General features: G+C 47.1%; 2 protein-coding genes across 4 annotated transcripts in view; one reads left to right on the forward strand and one right to left on the reverse strand.

Moving 5' to 3' along the window:
- Nucleotides 1-776: 776 nt before the first annotated feature.
- On the reverse strand, nucleotides 777-12,846 carry LOC119112734 (V-type proton ATPase subunit C 1-A). Of its 3 annotated transcripts, none has more exons than XM_037237008.1 (9): nucleotides 12,827-12,846; nucleotides 5,517-5,660; nucleotides 4,640-4,793; nucleotides 4,140-4,326; nucleotides 3,791-3,889; nucleotides 3,413-3,574; nucleotides 2,470-2,661; nucleotides 1,643-1,775; nucleotides 777-1,411 (listed from the first exon to the last, which is right to left on the reverse strand). In XM_037237008.1, the coding sequence occupies exons 2-9, from the start codon at nucleotides 5,643-5,645 to the stop codon at nucleotides 1,316-1,318; spliced, it is 1,152 nt and encodes a 383-aa protein (XP_037092903.1). In that variant the 5' UTR covers nucleotides 5,646-5,660; nucleotides 12,827-12,846; the 3' UTR covers nucleotides 777-1,315. The 3 variants fall into 3 exon arrangements, with proteins under 3 accessions (XP_037092903.1, XP_037092905.1, XP_037092904.1); XM_037237010.1 differs by lacking the exon at nucleotides 12,827-12,846 and adding an exon at nucleotides 7,666-7,675; XM_037237009.1 differs by lacking the exon at nucleotides 12,827-12,846 and adding an exon at nucleotides 7,573-7,667.
- LOC119112982 (integrator complex subunit 12-like) overlaps nucleotides 8,135-14,128 on the forward strand; it is a 6,461-nt gene continuing 467 nt past the window's right edge. The window contains exons 1-3 of the mRNA XM_037237287.1: nucleotides 8,135-8,306; nucleotides 13,238-13,494; nucleotides 14,015-14,121. Of these exons, the coding sequence (XP_037093182.1) occupies nucleotides 13,285-13,494; nucleotides 14,015-14,121 (317 nt within the window). The 5' untranslated portion in view covers nucleotides 8,135-8,306; nucleotides 13,238-13,284. The remainder of the gene's footprint in view (nucleotides 8,307-13,237; nucleotides 13,495-14,014; nucleotides 14,122-14,128) is intronic.

The following is a 14,128-nucleotide window of genomic DNA, read 5'->3' on the forward strand; positions in this document are numbered from 1 at the left end:
CACTGCCGGCCGCGGCGCCTGACAACGCCGGTCCCTGAATGTGAACCGAGGCGGACATCATCGCTTTATAGCTCGCTCGGATACAGCAGTTTTTTAGCTCCGGTTAGCCATCGTGCATCAGCACGGGATGAAGACCAGATCACATCCACTGTCCGAGGCGCAGCCTCACAAGCATCGGCGGTCTTCATACCTGAGCAGAACGGATATTGGATTGCCAACGATGTTATTGAAGAATGAAAAACATCAATTCAATTAGCCACTTGTTCGGATCGGAACAGACCAAATTCTTGCAATGTTTTGCTGCTTTGCTGTTGGAACAGGAGTCGACGCAACGGAGTATCAGTGAGACTCAAATAAAAATGCAGCAGGACATATCTGCAGGCTTCTCCATACGTGTACCATCCAAATTACATCAAAATGTAGCTGGACGTATGCCTCGATGTCATGTAGGCTTTCACGAAGCCCGCGGAGAAGGTTTTTCCCCTAAGCTGTTGCCACCAGCAGAGTCCAGTGGAATCCAATTCAGAATTGAGCGTGCATCGCCCACCCACAGTTGGAGTCGCACCATGTTGCGCTGAGCTCCTCCGTGATATAAGCGTCCAATAAGCGTCGAATAAATAAGTATAAGCATCATACAATAGTCGTCCAAATAGGCGTCATGCCATGTGAGCCAGAGTCGGAGTCAAATCCGCTGAAGCAGAACCAGACGCGAATCCGGTTCTGCGTCGGTAACATTTTCGGCCCCTTGTCCTCATGGCATTCCGAAATACGCGTCGGAACATACATTGCACATTTTATTTCGCGTAGTTGGATACACACAATCACCGACGACGCACTACCGGTAGTCTGCGACCCACATCCGCGCCACTACACAACAGCGGCATCTCACAACGGCTGCGGCAGCCCCGCTCCCGCGCCCGCCGCCCTCCCCCAGCATCAGCGCGACGATCACGGCGCCACCTGCGAGGCAGCCGCTGGCGGGCGGCGGCGCGCCGACCCCCGCCGCGGCTGTCGCACGCGCGTCGGCCTCGTCGGCAGCAGCCCGAGTTGGCTTCACAGGGAGCACCAATCTGGAATGTAGCTATAGAACCGAGAAATGCGGCTAAATACCTGCCGCGTCAGATGCTAGACAATTCTGGAGATATTCACGATAGTTACTGTCGCTTATGGCATGCCGATGGCCACGTCTTACACCCATTGCCAGGAATCATTCCACACGCCGATTACATTTGTGTCTCCGATTACCGCGCTCTCGCACGTATATACATCACATCACACCGTATCATACACCTGCTAAGCTCCGATGTGCCGAAGCCTAATTTGTTTTTTCCACCATGTCAATATTGATCTTGAAGTACACGTAAGGGAAGTACTCGCCGGTACCAAAGCCGAGTCCAGGAATGTCCATCACCTAAAAACGTATGCACAGCATTAGGAACGCAGAGACATTTTCATTCTCCAGTACCCTGAATCGATCACAGAATGGCACACTGAACACTAAACCAGTGACAGTCACCTATCTGTTGCTGGTCCAATATTGCGCCTATGATACTGAGATGACCCGTAACTATTACCACACGGTGTGTGCCAATCACTAGTGACGCATGAGTTACGATACGGAGCGCTTGGTGTGGAATTGTACCTCGTGCTTGTCGCCACTGGAGGCAGTGGAGTCCAGGTGGGCGTACTGCTGATTCAGCACCTCCCGCAGTCGCTTCTGCGTCTTCTTCTGCGGGTGCAGCAGCATCGCCTGGAAGTTGACCGGCAGGCCGTACCTGGGGACCCGCCAGAACCGCGTGACAGGCACAGCCACGGCCGCACCCACCGGCGCCGACGGCGAACACTTTCACCACACTGCCCGCCGCCCCAGACACGGAGGGCACGACATCCGTCAATACCGCCGGATGGCGCCAACATGACCGAATTGTCACAAAGTCCCGGCCGTCGAGACAACGCTTCGACACGGATGACGCCAACATGACCGAATTGTCACAAAGTCCCGGCCGTCGAGACAACACTTCGACAGTCATATGCAAGAGCGAACGCCCTCCGTCCCTTTTGTGGAAATTCTCTCGGTACTGAAATTGTACGATAAGCTTCACTGGAATGATATACTGATATGCTGGCATACCGGTTTTGGGCAACACGCATACGTGGGATCGCAAGTGATGGGTTTATTGTAAAAAGATCGCACGAAATATGGATAAACATTTACACGTCAAGGCATTATCAGTAAATCAAGTAAGAGAGCACGCTTAAAGCTTTGGCACGAGCATACCGCAAAACAATACTAGAACCGACTGCAAGACGATTCTTTGCTGAGATCATCAAACAATATCAGACGCCGAGAAAAGCCTTAGAAAGCAGAGACACGTCGTCGGCCCACGTGCGTGCTGTGCTGCCCAAACTCAGCAACCGCCGTCGCCGAGTACCGTGTGTCGCCTCGCGTGGGCTGGCCCGGCCGCTCACCTGAGCACCGACTCGACGAACACACGCAGCGCCTTGACGTGAATCCAGGCGGTGAAGCATTCGCTGAAGTTGACCTTGAGCCAGCGTACCAGCGGTCCCAGCTGCTTCTTCTTCTCGGAGGCCAGTTTGTAGTACTCATTGTTGCCGGCCGCCAGCTCCTCCTCGTTGTAGGTGAAGTCCCGCACCACAAACCTGGCAAAGTCCAGGATAATAGCTCAGTAGATAATACGGACAAGGCATTCCTCTTCGGGGAGATGGCTAGTTCTTCACTTTTCATGTTGTTATGGGGATTCTGCGATCTTTCCACGTGAACCAATTTTGAAACCAAATTGAAAAAGCACGGTTGCGGCAAAATAAATTCAACGTGAAGTCTATACTTTTGCACACTAAGCAGCACAAAAATGCAGGTTTTGCATCCTTCCTCCAGAAACTTACTCTTAAGAAATGGCATGTATTCACCTCGATAATTGGGTAGTTTTCATTTTAAATTGAATCGTCACTTCGTTCTCCACTGAGCGACACTTTTTGAGTGCACGATTTGGGACGTGAAAATGATTGGTAATTCGGACGATCAGTTATCTATAAGACCACCAAAAATGCGAGAAATGGACACAATTACACCGTCCGTCGTTACGATTGTACATGACAGGTCAAGTCTGTCATTGTCCATTTCCTGGATCACTTAACATGTAAAGATGTTTTGTGACTCGGTTATTTTCCATGACAACACGAACGTTACACTCGATCTGCTAAGTTTCGGGGAAGACAGGTGTTATGAGAGCAGCAGGCACGAAGCAAAAATGGCAATAGTAGAAACACTGGAGACAAAAGCGTGCCCACAAAGAGTCCGCCTGGGACAGCCAGTCCCCCACACCACGCAAAGCCTGAAGGATGGTCTTGTGGGAAACAAAGTCGCGATCGCGACCTGGGCAGCCCAGCCGACCTGTTCTCCCGGGCCTTCTGCTTGAACTCGTCCACCACCTTCTTGAAGAGGCAGACGGTAAAGAGGCCGTGATCGTTGTCTTCGAACACCATCTGGGTGGAGCGCGGCACGATCATGTCCGTCAGCCGCTCGTACTTGTTATGCCAGTCCTGGTAGTACATCCTGCCGGCAGGGACCGACCGTTCAAAGCGCTGCTCACAGAGCGGGGCGCCGCGCCGCCTGCACAGACGCCCCGCCGGTCTGACGCGAGCCGCCCGCAGGCGGAGAGCGGCACAGCACGACACCGACCGAGCAGCGCCCCTGGCGGCAGCTCTGAGAGGCACGCGTCGGGGCGGACAGGACGTCGGCCATCAGCCGGACCGGTGAGCGGCAACGTACTTGGGCACGACCACCAGCAGCGTGGTGAGGTACTCCGAGCTGTGCACAAACTGCTCCTTCTTGACCAGATCGCCGACGTTCCTCGTCAGCAGCGAGCCACTGAAAATCACGGCTGCGTCAGCGCGGCGGACACGCCTCCCGCCGCCAGCTCATTAGTTGGTGCGATGATAAACAATGGGGCGCGACACTGTATTATTCATGGCAGTAGCAACTGGACCGAGCCCGCGCAAAATTGGTGAACGCCTGTGTGAAGGACGCCCCCAACATTACATAACGTAGCTGTGAGAACCTTTAAATTCCATTGACCCTTTCAGTGCAATTATTGTTTTGCTTACGGAGCACTGCTTACGTCTGCTTTCGCTCGATGTTCTGCAGATTGCTCTTCAGGTTGTTGTAATGGTTGGCCTTAACCTTGAGATCGCCCTCAATCTGAGACACCTGTTTGCTGATGATGTCAGAGATGTTCTTGAGCGACTGCTTGGTGGGATACTTGGCCATATCCCATTGGAAACGCGTGATGTAAGTGGCCAGGTCCACTGGTGGAAGCACACGAACAGCCATCGGTGTGTCAGGCTCGGTCGAACAATTGTTGTACACAGTGTACAGCAGAGAGATGGTTAATCTACGGCTTGTCAATGACCAGTTTGAAATGATCAGACTCCTGAACACACCGTGCGCCACAGTATGGGCTCACTACGGCAGTTACACCCATGGCATGTATGCTGTCATGGAATGCTGTAACTTTCCAAGGTCATCCTAAATGTCCGCACCAAAGACAAGCGTTCAGAGCCAATGCTACCCTAGCTACTGGTCAGCTCCGGCTGCTGTGCAGAGGGGACAGCGTCTAACCTCCATTGGCAAGCAGGTTCTCAGACAGCTTGTCTCGCTGGTCCTCCAGAACGTCGCCCAGGTAGTTGGACACCTTCTTCATGACCTGTTCCACATATGTGTCCAGCTTGCCCAGGTCCTCAGAGAGACCGACCAACAGGTCCAGCGTGCCAACCTGGAACACACTCGAGTGTAAAGCCAGGAAAAAACGGTCGACCAAAACGGTCCTGCCGGGCGTCACACACTGACCCAGTCACTACACAGCACACAAGTCACGTGACAGCATACTCTACCCAGGAGAACAGTCAAACTCAACACCGCTCTTGCCAACAGTCGGCTGGCCTGATTCCACAAAACTGATAACAGTTAACTGTTTGCTGACGATCATTACCTGTGAGTACCTGACAGCTGAAGCCATCCACTTTTTGTCCCAGGCTATCAGAGCTCTCTTCCCCCTCTCTGTACTCTGCTTCCCTCCCTACCCCTACGCTCATCTCTCTCCAGTGTTGGCTTAGGCTCCTAATATCTTATTACACACAGGGAGCCAGTAGATCTGAACCAAAGTCATCCAATTTTCATGGGACCCAAACATAATATGCCATCTTCACAATTTTCCTTGTAATGCGGTACATTGAAAATAGGGCAACAAGTGACTGACAATTTCCATAGTGAATTAATTTTTGCACAACAAGTGGGGTGTTCATGTTCAAAAACTGCTAAATTTGAGCCAATAGTGAACCTACACCCAGCATTAAGACAGTCCTGCACTCCTCCACCAGCAAGCGCCAGTACAGGGTCTCTGTAAAATGTGACAGGGTTGTGGCCCAGGTCTCAGTCAGTCAGTCTTGTATCCCTCATCTCATATTAGCACACAGGAATAGCTCTGTAAATCATTTACCTTCAAATCTGGAATATGAAACTTCCAGTTTGCTGACAGGTCACCCTGCTTGGCAGTGACATTCTGAAGTGAGTCCCAGGTCTGCTGGCAGGTCTTTTCACCAGGGGCTGATATCAGCCAGTACTCCATGGCGGGCTTGCAAAGCTGGAACAAAGGTAGGAGGCAACTAATGAATGCTGACAGAAATGATACTGCATGTTTTGCTTTCTTAAGCTGAAGCCAAGGAAGTATACCTAACATGCACTGTTACATCTGGACACATATCAGCATGGCTGCTGCTATGGGCTAATAATGCACACAAGCACACTGCTATGAGCTAATAATGCACAAGGCAAGACTTTCAAGATGTTGAGTCAAGCTTAACACCCGCTGGGTTGGGGGGTTTAATTTGACTGCCCCCAAATGTTTTCCCATAAATATTTCCAAATGGTGTGGCATGGCCCCACTTCATTTTTCATAACAAAGACAATGGAATAATGGATCATTTAGTACAAAAATTTAGAAGCACTTTACAAAGTCACCAACCTACAGCATATCAAAGTCAGGCAATGGATTCAGCAAACACATTTTCTAGCAAACCATTAACTCTAAGCAACAACAGTGTTAGATGAAGTCGTACATCACTGATATAGCTTATTTGACAATAAAGCACCTGAATTGACAAATTCCATTCCACCTGGAGTTAGGCACAAAGATTAAACCAAGGTAAAAATAAACCTATTCTTACTCCTGAGCATACTGTACAAGGTAGTTTCTGGTGCTAATTTTGAATTTCTTGATAGCAAGAACCATATTGGATATCTTCCATAGACTTAAGGTCAGAATAGGCCACTGACCTAAAATGATCTAGATCAATTTTTTAGGAACATACTGGCTAGCCTCATCCTTGATGCATTCTTAAATGTAAAAATCAAGGCAGTCTTGTATGATTTTGGTTCCCTATGACCTTAAAAAGGTCAAATAGAGTCACTGAGCCTGAATGAGCACCAGTGATCCTTTGCTTACAACAAGCATCTAGGTTCACAGTGATTGTGTGAAAAGGTCTGGGGCACTTAGGACACAACACAAGAGTTTGATCTTGTTTGACCTAACTTGGCCTAATGGTCATAGTCTACAAACCTCAAAATTTGAACCAAGTAAGTTCATATGTAGACCAACACACCCTTTAGATGTGGTATGTCTGGCTCTCTTAGTTTGTGATATCTTGGGGGGTTAAACTGTCCCCAAACCAAAAGGAGAACATTCAACCAGTCATCCAGGCATGTGTTAAACCTTTTTGTCTTTGCCATATAGTGATCTTCTAAACAGAAGGCATCTGTATTTGCTACTGTTATAAAGAGTGAGTTTGATATGATGGAGACATTTTGAATAATTCAATTGTATTTACTTATTAAATAATTTTGTTATTCTTATTACAAGCCATACAGAGAAAACTATACATTTGCATAGATATGACATTTTGCACCAAAACGTCAGAATGTAATGAATACATGTTGATCCAAAATGTCTCGCACAGCAGTCAAATTACAAAACTTTTAGCAAGGCACATTTTAAATCCAAGTGCTTACATACTAGCACATAGCCACAACTAGTTTCAGAACAAAAAGGCAACATTTCATGGACTTATGATGTTCCAAACAGTAGCTTCCAACAAACACTTGCAAAATTTTATCACAGAAAGATAGCTTAGAAATTCTGTGTAATTTGACCCAGCCCATGTTTGATACACACAATGGCAAAGTTAAGTGCACTGATGTCCTATATGCATCTGGAACAGTGGATGGATTATTCAAGGACTGGCAAATATAGACTTTAAAAATCAGTGGGAGGCTAGCTTTAATACGGCAGTGTGGTATCAAACAATACATAACCCTAGCCGAGGCAGCAACTATATCATTATTTTGGCCACCTGCCACACATGCCATGAACTCGGAACAGGAACAGCTATCTCCTAGTCTTGAGATTAAAAACTGTTTTCTGTTGATCAATACACGAAAAGGTGGCAGTGTGTCCCTCTGGTCAGGCGGATTGAGCAACCTAGACTGCGAACACTCACCTTCCAATGCACCTGTAGTGATAAGCAATCTTATTTCAGAAAAGAATGCAGTGAAAGTTGCTGAAAACCCACAAATAGGCCCCAAGCCCCCACCTGACCACCGCTACAGCCCGAACGCAAGAACAGATTTAGAAGCATTTCAAAACAAATCAGCTGATACTTCACGTGATATGGGTTTGCTTCTAAGGTATTCAGTATGCTGTAGATCGTTTCAGAGAGACCGGTGTAAAATTCTTACACCGATCTTGAATTATAGGGTTCTACAATTAAACTCTAAAAATTTAACATGTTAACCTACTGTATCACATAGAATTGGCAATAGTTAACTATAAAGCAGAGAGGATTCTAACTTAACCGCTTATTCCAAATCCTAGCCCCTACTATGTTAGTAAATGTCTGGCCTGCGCAACATTCGGTGCTCAGTAAAGACGGCGGGTTGCTCCTTTGTGTTGTGAATTTGTGTACTTGGTGTGTGGACGTGATGGGTATATAAACGCCATTCGTACGTTGTGTACCTGTTGTGGTATCTTGACTCTTGTGTGCGTTGGTTGGCAGGGGGCGTTACTGGTATGATTGGGCCTATGATATGATTGAACGGGCCTCGCCTCTGTTCATACGAATCCGTGAAAAGAGGGTGAGGTAAAATCGAGAGACCAAGCCTTGCACTCGGCGCTAGCAAGTCAACGTGCCTGCGGGTGAAGCCAGAGACTGCCCGTGAGGTGCTGGAATTATTGGTAAGTTTGAAGTCTTTTCACGGAAAAGGACCCAGCTAGTGTTTCTGTATTCTTTTTGTAGAATGATGCAAAAATATTATTTGAAAAGCTGCTTTTCTTCCCTCGAAGCCAAACAATTGGCTGTGGTATGGTTCAGTCCTGCATTACAAGTAGAAGTGTCTCAGCGTTAAAGTTGTGCCTTCAGTTTTATGCCAGTGTGCAAACAATGATCTGTTGTCCTGTTGATTTACATGATGTTTTGAGCATGTAACTTGGAGCATGAACAGCCAGACTTGGTCCAGATCAAATTGTGCCAAATTTTCAACAAATTTGTCTGAACCATTCATGCGCATATGTACTTAAAACATCACATTCCTAGAAACAATGGTTATTTATGGGCTGAAATAAGTGACATCCATGGACCTGACTCAGAGGTCTCAGATTTCCTGCTTCTAATTGCTGAAACTGTTAAATGGGGATTGCTGCTATGCCTCACATTTTCAGTATATCATGTTTTTGTTATTTTTTGGCACTCTGGGTTGCATGGAACCCAGAAAAGGGTGGATCCAGCAATTAGATGATAATGCTCATAAATGCACTTCAGTCCCCCCTGTCACCACCACCCACCCCCAGCACCAGCCCAATTTGTTTATTTATTTGTTCAGCTCACCATGCTGTATGGTTCATTCTAGAATTGTGTTAGTGATATGACAGCAATGATAAACAGAATAGTTTTATGTCATTTATTCAGAATGTCATACAACAACCTCCCCAAATTGGCAGCCAATGACAGCCAAAATGATGAAATTCAGATTATAGAGAGTTAGAGTGTGACATGTGTATGGCTGAAAGCCAAACCCTTCTAGCCCTTTCCATACTCACTATGAAAGCTTCTAACCACATGCAGGCATGATGTTATTACAAATTGGTCAAAGAAAATATGCTTGACATCAAACTTGCATTATGCATGGAATTATCAAAGCAGCCATGTTGTGACATAGTGCTGTTTTATTTGTTTGTTAAGCTCACCATACCATATAGTTTATTCTAGAATTGTGTTGGCAATATAACATAATGATAGACATAATAGTTTATGCTATTTTTTTAGAATGTCATAAAACAAACCTCGCCAAATTAACACCCAATGACAGCTGCAATGATGAAATTCAGATTATGGAGAGTTATACTGTAACATGTGTATGGCTGAAAGCCAAACTCTTCTAGCGATTTCCATGACTCAATAACACCTGATGATGGCCACCAATGAGCTAACCAAAATACTCACCATCATACAGCCATGTCACCACCAATTACAGGTATTAAGGACAATAGTTCAAAACATTTATTGCATCCTTGAAAAAACTTCTAGGTCAAATGGTAATGGTTTGGAACAAGCTCAAAAGTTGTGATAATTACAGACATGCACATCATTGTATCCTTAGTCATACCAAATGCCAAATGGTCCCCAAGATCTGATCTAAAGTTCAAAAGGGCCATAGGCTGTATATTCAATCTGACGGCCTAGACAAGTCATTGACCTCTTCAGGATCAACTGGTTCCTTGAGGAATGTTTGTGTGCACAGGTTCAGCTTAGTTTACGATGCATGTTTTTGCCATGAAAAATCAGAACACTGAGTTTTATTAATGACTGTTCTGGTGAACCTTACAGAGGTTACATAGCAACTCACTGGCCTGACATGACTGAAGAGCATGTGCTAATGAAGGTTAAAAAAATAAAGATTTGATTCGCAAATAATTTACAAACTAAAACTTCTGATGTGGTGTAGGCAGGCATGGGGATGAAATCCATTCCGCCTGACTCTGAAGTTGAATCTGAAGCAAGACTGCTCTGAGTTTTGGCATTTGAAATAAGCAGCAAAGTTTATGGCCAGACAGCATGCTCCTGAAAAACCAAATGTTGACCAGGGTGCATTTTAGGGTCAATGACCTATTTGACCTCTAAGAAGTTCATGGAAGATATAGAATGGCAGCTCCTGCTATCATAACTGAAATGAAATGAATGAAATGAAATGACTCCAGAAACTATCCCATACAGGGCAAGCCCTAGAGTATGAAATAGGTTGGTTTTGACCCTGGTCTGACCTTCATACCTGACACTAGGTCAATACAATTTGCTCATTCCTTTGTTGAATTGCCTAAGAAAGCATTTCAGAGATGTATGGTTTTGTGTAATGCTCCGTTGTTGCATCAGCAGACTGAGACGATTCCCTACAAAGTGACTACGCTGACACCATGGCCTGACTTTGACCTGCCATAGGTCAGCGTTCTTACACGGTACATCTAAATTATTGATGCCAAACACGATCTGCTATTCAATTGTCCACAGCTATGCAAAAATTTGGTGCGGCTTTAAACCGCGCCGTTCGGAAATTATTCTGGGAAAAAACCTTCGGGGGGGTCAATTGACCCCGCCCGAGCGCGTGTTAAACGCGAAGCTACGGAAGCTTGAAGCTAAAGCCAACGCTATTATTTCAAAATCACGAGGCTGAAGCCGAAGCCTAAGCCGAATCTAGCGTGCAGCGCTGTTCTGCGGTACTAAAACCCCTTTCACGGCAGCTAGAGCTGAATGTGGTCAGGAAATATATGGGTTTTGCGTAGCGGTTGAGGCAAGGTGTTAACATTTAGCGAGGGAACTTCTCCGGACTTATGTCCTCGTCTTGTGCTTTGGTATGCATACAACGTTTTGCGTTTTACTTTTCGTGCATTACTTCTATGGTCGTCTTCAAGTGTTAATTGGTCTTGGGAATGACTGGCCAGTTTTGTCTTTGAGCCGTGCATACCTGGCAACCTTGAAAAGTTATGCGATATGTTAGGGTAACGGGACGGACTGGGATTGTGGCAGACGGACAGACAGGGATGTCTATGTGAATTAAACCCATAGCTGCAGTGAAAAAAAATCTCAGAGTTGAAGCCGGAATTTTAGGATGGGATGGAGACGAAGTCAAAGCTATATTTAGCATGTCGCAAAGCTGAGGCGAAAGCCAGCCGTGAGACGTCCCCCGAAGCCCGAGCCGAATCCGGACGCATGAACGGAACACTGATCTTTATCTGAGTCTTTTCCTGAAGCTTGAAGCCGCAGCCAAAGCTGGCTGTGACCCCTTGGTGATGTAATCTCCCCCATGGTGACATCCCTTGGTAACAGAAACTAGATGAACCTATCCCCTTTATACTATTAATTTATCCCATGCATCACCACAATCCAGCACATGTATCGCTACAGGACTGCTGGTATCAAACTCACAACGTGTTAAGGTCCATTGAAAACTGTAAACACAGTAGGATTGCTGCCATAGGGAAATGCTGTGTAATGCCTAACCCTACCATGGCCCAGCAAGCTGCCCTTGACTGGTATCGTGCAGCCAGCGACAGCAACCGCGCTAAAGGTCAGGTGGCGTCAGAGGGCAGGACGGACCATGTCGAGCATGACGGCACGTTTTAACTTTGCTACCGAATTCTACCATTGATCTGGATTTTGTGATCGGGTGGTGGGGGCCCGTACTCGCGCAACAAGCACACTTAATGCGGGGCCTGATCTCAGGAACCCATGCATTCAAGAGGTTTGAATTAAATAGTAGAAAAGGTATATTTAGCCTGAATTCCGGGACGAACCAGTATGATGCATTTAATGGAATACAATGCATTATTTACTAGCTGCGAGCTTACTTTGTTTCATGTACCTTAGGCACCCTCCGGTGCAAATGGGACCATACAAAAAGTAGTTGATGTGAGGTGTCGTGCCATCAGGGGGGGGGGGGGGAAGGGGGATGGTGGGTAGTAATGCTTTTGTAATGAAATGGTCATGATGTTTTGTTGAATGCCGTGGTTCTTGGCCCATGTTCATGGTTTGTGATATGCCATTGTCTGGCAGTTTTGCCAGCAATGAATAGTTTCTGAAGGCTCATCTTAAAGTGCTTGTATCATCTATAATTTGTTAAAAATACTAAATATTAGTGAAGCTAAATAACTAAATGTGTATGGACAAAATGTGTAGGGAACAAGACATGTTGAAACTGTTGCTCATATGAGGGAACATTTCAAACACCCTTTTAATGCCATTGCCCAGATTGCGTGCAGATCTGAGATTGCATATAAGTCCATTCCTCTCCTGGTGCTGAGTGCAAGCAGATGGCATACGCCCACTTCTCATCGCCTGTTTGATTGCCGCAAATTCCCCGCCCCCTGGGCATGCAGTCTTAGTTAAAAATATTATGTTCCACTGCAGTATGGTTAGGCTGACATGAAGGGTTGTTGTTCTGCCATGTGACAGGAAAACAAGTTACAATATGGCGATGTGAGTTCACCAGCTGTCTACTGAATTGTATCTGCTGGCTCTGATGTTGAGGGACCCTTTACTGGCCGGGCTCAAGGTTAAACCAAGGAGTATGTTTCTGGAGACTCACTGATTGTTACTGAACAGAGTTTCTCTGGATCGTGGGGCCTTCTGCTACGTCATCCAAGAATGGCTTGGTTATATGTGCTCCTGTCATGCTAGTGCTGGCTGTAGTGGTGTTTGTGCTTACCTTTGCATCCAAGCAGAAGCACCATTTTCGAAAAAGGAGTAGAAGTGCTTGGATCATTAACTTTTTCGCATGATTTTTAACAAGTTATTCAAGCTTGGCTGTATCTAGTGAGCGGCGGTTGAATCTTATTTTATTGGCAACCCGAGCATTGACGTTCATCTTAAACATCCTGTGTCCCCACACTGACAGAATTTTTGCTCCGAAAACCAGAGCGAAGTGCCAAATTTTTGTTTGTGATCAAACGAAGCGATATACCAAAGCTGTTTTAAGCAGAGGAACCGTGAATGAAGGCACGATGAGGTAGCAGGTATTTCATTTTGTTCTCTTGATTTTATTTTGGCATATCATGCCCATAACTTTCGTTGGCACCTCCCAGTCACCAATACTAAAAGTGGTGCTTCCGCCGACCAGTGAGGAGGCGTCAGCGGCCCAGCTGACGTCGGGTGGCCGAGTCGGCCATGGAGCTGGACCCGGTATTCCTGCGCGGCCTGCGCCTGCTGCATTCACGCTCCCGGGACTCGGCCGACCAGCTGCGCGCGTTGCTGGACGAGGTGCGGCTGCGCTCAGGCCGCACGGGCGGCAAGCTCTCGCCGGCCAACATGAGTCCACGCTCCACGCCGGGCCTGGGCCGCGCCGCCGACGCCGGTCTCAAGCGCGGGCTCGATAAGGTGAGTGCTGGGCGGCGCCCATACCTGGCGGCGCAGCCCGCACGCGCTGCACAGCGCCTTGGCTAGGCCATCTAGCGTTGTAGCTAGGCCCAGGCGTAACGCCTGGCGGGGTTGGTGGTGTGTGCTCGACACAGGCACTGTTCGGGTCTCATCGGGCGTTACTATGGAGTGAGCGTAGGGCAGAGCTGTGGTTTGTGGTGAGGGATGAGCGAATGCTCGGCGTATTGAGGCACATCAGGGGATAATTCTAATTCAGAAATGGAGTACGTTTGCAGTCTGATGATAAGCTTGGAACAGTACGGATATTGCTACCCATATGCAAAGATTCCGACTAAAATTTGCTGATGTCTGTTCAGAATCATTCTTCAAATCCCTGTGCAACTTTTTATTCGATTACGCGATGGTCTCGCCCCGTAAATTACAAAAAAAAACTCATTGCACTGAGTACACAAGCCCCAGCTCTTCCTAAGTGTCAGCATTGTGTCGTCCGTCCACACGTCATCACTGTCTGTGCGCACAGATAAAGGATGACCTCGGCGACATGAACATCAAGCGGGCGCGCGTGGACTCACCGGTGGGCTTCAAATCGCACACGCCGTCGCCCACCATGTCGCGACTCGGACGCCAGCAAGAA

Source organism: Pollicipes pollicipes, unplaced genomic scaffold, assembly GCF_011947565.3.
Source record: "Pollicipes pollicipes isolate AB1234 unplaced genomic scaffold, Ppol_2.1 Scaffold_7261;HRSCAF=8764_pilon_pilon_pilon, whole genome shotgun sequence".
Classification (NCBI taxonomy): Eukaryota; Metazoa; Arthropoda; class Thecostraca; order Pollicipedomorpha; family Pollicipedidae; genus Pollicipes; species Pollicipes pollicipes.

Coding starts and splice junctions, on each gene's coding strand:
- LOC119112734 (XM_037237008.1), bottom strand. CDS start 5,645: ATGGAGTACTGGCTGATATCAGCCCCTGGTGAAAAGACCTGCCAGCAG. Junction 4,327..4,639: donor GAACCTGCTTGCCAATGGAG/GTTAGACGCTGT, acceptor TGCTTCCACCAG/TGGACCTGGCCACTTACATC. Junction 1,412..1,642: donor CCAGTGGCGACAAGCACGAG/GTACAATTCCAC, acceptor ATACGTTTTTAG/GTGATGGACATTCCTGGACT.